The sequence below is a fragment of the Pelophylax lessonae genome (assembly GCF_965119305.1).
Source record: "Pelophylax lessonae genome assembly, chromosome: 1".
Taxonomy (NCBI): Eukaryota; Metazoa; Chordata; class Amphibia; order Anura; family Ranidae; genus Pelophylax; species Pelophylax lessonae.
Genome location: NC_138768.1, coordinates 856,822,495 through 856,827,619, shown reverse-complemented (window position 1 = coordinate 856,827,619; position 5,125 = coordinate 856,822,495). Strand labels below are relative to the sequence as shown.

The following is a 5,125-nucleotide window of genomic DNA, read 5'->3' as shown; positions in this document are numbered from 1 at the left end:
CCCCAACACAAATTTATCCCATGTGTGGGGAAAGCTTTCCAGAAGTGACTCATGCTGATAACAGAGAGAAACAGCGCTTAGAGCTTAGGTGAGAGTTAAGTAAACATTACAGATGTATGTGCTTTGCTCAGATTCCATTGTTAAGGTTCACAACTACTTTAAGTGTCAATAATATCCTTATACAGTTTACTGACAAATTGCGTTTATTTTATTTTGTTTTCAGTAAATAATAAACTCATTTAGTTCTATTTCCAAGCAAACCTATTTTTGTATTCAAGTCAGGTCTAAATAGAATAATATAACATTTTGGGAAAAATATACAAGCGAGAAGTCCAATACTTGATGCAATTATGGCAAAAATCTCCACAGCTACCATATCTTTCCCTTTAGTGCTCAGATAGGCCGGGATCATGGCAATCCAGACACTGCAGAACACCAGCATGCTGAAGGTGATGTACTTGGCCTCATTAAAACTGTCCGGTAATGCCCTGGCTACAAAAGCTATAATGAAACTCACAGCTGCCAGAAGCCCCATATATCCCAGGACAGAGTAGAAGCCGATAACTGAACCCTCATTACACTGAATGATGATCTTTCCCTGATAAGCGTAAAAGTCTTGGTCCTGGAAGGGAGGAGAAATTGATAACCAAGTCACGCATATTATTACTTGAACCAGGGAACACACAGACATTATAGAATTGGGCAATCTGGCTCCCATCCATTTCCTCCAGGAACTCCCAGGTTTGGTGGCCTTAAATGCAATATACACCATGATACTTTTGGCAAGTAGAGAAGAGACAGCAACTGAGAAGATGACACCAAAAGAGGTTACACGCAACATGCAAGTTACATCTGCTGGATGGCCGAGGAACAAGAAGACACAGAGAAAGCTCAGCATTATGGAGACCAGGAGAAGATAGCTCAGGTTCCTGTTATTAGCTTTAACAATAGGTGTGTCTTGGTAATGTATAAATATTCCCAATATTAAACAAGCTAGAAGGCAAAAAAGTATGGAAACAGATGAAAATACTGCAGAAATTGGATCATCGGTATAAGAGAGAAATTCCACCAGTTTTGGAACACACCGATCCTTCTTCTCATTTGGCCATTCATCATCAGGACATTTCATGCAGTTTTCACTGTCTGCAGGTATTGAAAAAGACACGAGATGGACATATTTATTAAAGTATTTGGGGAACAAACAGGCTATTGCCTTAGACATTTTATGGATAGGCGACTCCAATACTAATATTGATCAGTGATTCCAGGCTAATAATAACTACTGCAGTAGGGAATTAATACAAAAAGATACACTCAGCACCTTTCCAAATAACTGTTCTGTCTGTTCAGCACTTTTGTGAGTTTTTTATAACCATTTTTACTTAGGCATCACATTGATATTACAATTGTAAGCTGTACATAGGCATGCTAGTTTCTTATCAAGGTCTTAGAAATGTGATTATGTGGCAAAAGGGTTAATGTGATATTAAGGATGTTGGCTGCAGTATTTAATGCATACAAAATAAAATTAATGTACAGAATACTCTATACAGAGTTTAGAATGTATCTCACACTGTGTTGATTCACACAAAAATGATGTCTGGTAAAAAAAAAAAGCCTGCATGATTTCCATAAAAACAACTTTTTTCAGCAAAATTGGGTCTGTTTACTAAATAGGGAGAAACACCAATTTTTTATGAAAGTTTATAGTGATATAACTATAGACTATGAGCAGCATTTTGTGATAAAAAGCATCTAAGGATGCTGAATTGTTTGTAATATGATTATCTCCTATGATTGTCAGCTCCATCCAGTGCCCATAATGTATTTTTTTTTCTCGATTAAGGCATTTCTAGGAATATATTTTATTATGGCCACTAGATAGAGCTGACAATCATAGAAGATACTCATATAACAAACAATTAGTGATGGGCCGAACACCTCCCAGTTCTGTTCGCTCCAGAACTCCCGAACATGTAAAAAGTTTAGACCCGAGCGGTAAACTCTATTAAAATCTATGGGACTTAAAAAATCCCCATTTTGAAGGCCTATATGCAAGTTATTGGCCATAAAAAGGGTACGGGAGCCTGGATACTGCGCTGGGGGACATGCATCAATGCAATTTTTTTTTTTTAAAAAAGGTTGTTTTTACAGGAGCAGTGATTTTAATGATGCTTAAAGTTAAACAATAAAAATGAAACAATTCCTTTAAATATAGTGCCTGTGGGTTCCCCTTAGTCTACCTAAAAAGTAGTGCATCTGTACCATGTATAGAAACTGCTGCAGAAAAATTGACATTTATAAAGAAAAAAAAAATACATTTAAATTGATTTTCCTGGCTGTAAGCCACTACCAGCAATACAAAGATGATTAAAAAAAACGGTGGTGACCACTTTGGGTCTGGTATGGATTTTAAGGCAAACCCCATGCCAAAAAAAAAAAATGGTGTGGGCCCCCTCCCAAAATCAATACCAGACCCTTATTAAGCATGCAGACCGGCAGATCAGGAGAGGGGGGCAATTGAGCACCCCCCCTGAATCATACCAGGCCACATGCCCTCAACATGGGGGGTGCTTTGGGGTAAGGGGGCTCTGCCACCCCAGCCAAAAGCCCTTTGTCCCCATGATGGGGACCAGGGCCTCTTTCCTACAACCCTGGGCTGTGGTTGTGGGGGTCTGTGGGCAGGGGGCTTATCGGAATCTGAAAGTTCCCTTTAACAAAGGGGCCCCCTGCTCCCCCCCCCCCATGTGAATGAGTATAGGGTACCCATTCACCAAAAAAGTGTCAAAAAGAAATAAAAACACACACAGTTTTTGGCAATTCCAAAATAAAAAAAATATCCCTCGATGTAGATCCATCGTCAATCACGATGCCCACCGCACCGTCAGACCCAAAAAAAGATAAAAGCTCCGCCCTCAATGAAGGCTAACTGCCATCTGTCTGCCTTGCCAACCGACAGTTCTTAAATAGATAAGGGGCAGAGCCACCTGGCGACATCACATGGTGGAACGGCCATCATATGACATCACTAATCAGTGCATGCTGGGTCAGTGACGTCACATGGGGGAGGACATTGTTTTTTTTATTTTTTAATACAGGACTTGTCTAAAACTGGCTCTTGTTTTTTTACACTACACGTTTTTTTCTTTTTTGGGCGATACTCATTCACATGGGGGCGGGATCTGTGTGCTCCCTTGTAAAAAGTGGGCTTCCTTCCAGATTCCAATAAGCCCTCTGCCCGCAGACCCCCACAACCACCGCCCAGGGTTGTGGGGAAAAGGCCTTTCCCCCCATCAACATGCACAGGTGAAAAGTGTCTGTTTGCCTTTAGTAAATCAGCCCCACAGTGTGTTGCTATGTGAGCAGCAGTATTTGCAGAAGTGAGCAGGGGGTCAATGGAGCAGTTTGTGGTTGCAGTGATAGTATGTATAGGTGGAGCAGCATGGAAGTATTGAAGTTTGCTGTGTGCACCAATACAAAAGGAGTCAGAAGAGAAACATGTGGTGTTAATACAGTCAGTGGAGGAGTGCATTCAGGCAGTGGTACAGTGGACCTCTGCAGCTCTGAAATCAGCCCTGTCAAATTCTGCTTCTGAACTATGGAACACCTTACCTCTCATTATCTACATAACATAAGGTAATGTGTTCTGCTGTTCAGGAGAACTCAGGTACGGCTGTTAGGGGCTGTTTGGGGTTTAAGTGTAGCATAAGCAGAGTTTTTCTGTATGAAAATCTAATAGGCAGTTCAACCAGTATAGTGGATTTTGTGTTTAGAGTTAACTAGGACATGGCAGAGCATGTCCAAAGGAATTGCACATCACTATTTACAATCCACACAAGTCAACAGCAAATATGCACTCTACCAGAAATATTGGATATCTCTCCTTCTGGACATGGGATACACTCATAGCAACATTTATGAATTGAAGTTCCAAACTTCTTTCTGTTACCAGGCAAACAAGGTCCTGAGCATCGAGATACCGGAACCTGAAGGAAAAATGGAAATCTGATTGGCTGCTGGGCCTGATCACTATCACCAGGGAGATGCCCATGTGCTCTCCCACCCTCAGAGGCACTGGACAGTGTTGCCAGCTGCAATGGAGATAGAAGCTCCAAAGGATCAATAGTAAGGTGAATACATGGGGTTGTGTGCATTTTTCAGAGACACTATAACTTTGTCCTGAATGGGCAAGGTGATAGTGTTTCTTTTAGACAAATCTGATTGGGTGCTTAAAAGGGACACATGGAATGCAGGAAAATGAGCCTAAGACAACATTTCAAATAAATTATCCCTAAAAGTCTATTTTTTGTTCTAAATTTACATTATTTGTGGTTTCCTCGTTTGCAATGAATGTCCTCTACAGTAAATTAATGTAGGCTTAGTAAAGAAAAAAAATAGCACAAGGGACATGAATTACCAATAATCTAATGTGTTCTTTGTGCTTCTATCTCCTTAAAAAAATCTTCATCCTCTGATCCCTCCACTGGAAGATTACAGTGGTGAAGGGTTAATAGAGGGCCCGACTATGCCTTCCCTTTCCACCCAGCATCTCCATTCAAAGAAGCTATAACTACAGCTTCTTTGTGTAGCACTCACCTAGTGCAGAATGCTAGGTAAATTAAGTATTTGGCTCCTTTTGTAATCCACGGAGCAGTAATTGTTTAGTCTGGTATGTTCTGAGTTGTACATGCTGGGAGTTTGATTGCTTCCCCCTGCCTTTAGAAGATGTTTCTAAAGCTTAGGGAGTAAGAATTCAAATACCCAGCCTGAATATTGATCAGGGCCTAGCCAATCCCTGGTTAGGTTTGTCCAGATGTTGACCAGGAAGCTGATAAATAGTCTGAAGCCCTGAAGTTAGGTTCTTTCCCGAGCAAGCTATTGTCTCTGAGACAGCCTCTGGACTGTGTTGCTGTTCTGTGAGGTCTCAGTGGAGGCAGAGCTGGGGCCTGGAAGTGTTGTGGAACTGACTGCAGGATGTCACCAAAGGGATCTGGTTTAGAGAACGGCTGTCTTACTCACTGGGTTGTGTCTGGAGGAAGCTGTAAGGTGACAACTGTCCTGGGGATTTGAGGGGATTTCTTGTGACTGTGTGCTTCTGGGATATAAGGGCCAGAGGTAGCTTGGA

At 41.4% G+C, this 5,125-nt stretch overlaps 1 protein-coding gene across 1 annotated transcript; it reads right to left on the bottom strand.

Annotated features, from left to right (window-relative positions):
* Positions 1–235: 235 nt before the first annotated feature.
* Positions 236–3,947, bottom strand: LOC309549921 (vomeronasal type-2 receptor 26-like; the record flags this gene model as incomplete). The annotated part of the gene is made up of 2 exons (XM_082250408.1): positions 3,863–3,947; positions 236–1,143 (listed from the first exon to the last, which is right to left on the bottom strand). The coding sequence occupies exon 2, from the start codon at positions 1,127–1,129 to the stop codon at positions 236–238; it is 894 nt and encodes a 297-aa protein (XP_082106534.1). The 5' UTR covers positions 1,130–1,143; positions 3,863–3,947.
* Between the last annotated feature and the right edge of the window lie 1,178 nt (positions 3,948–5,125).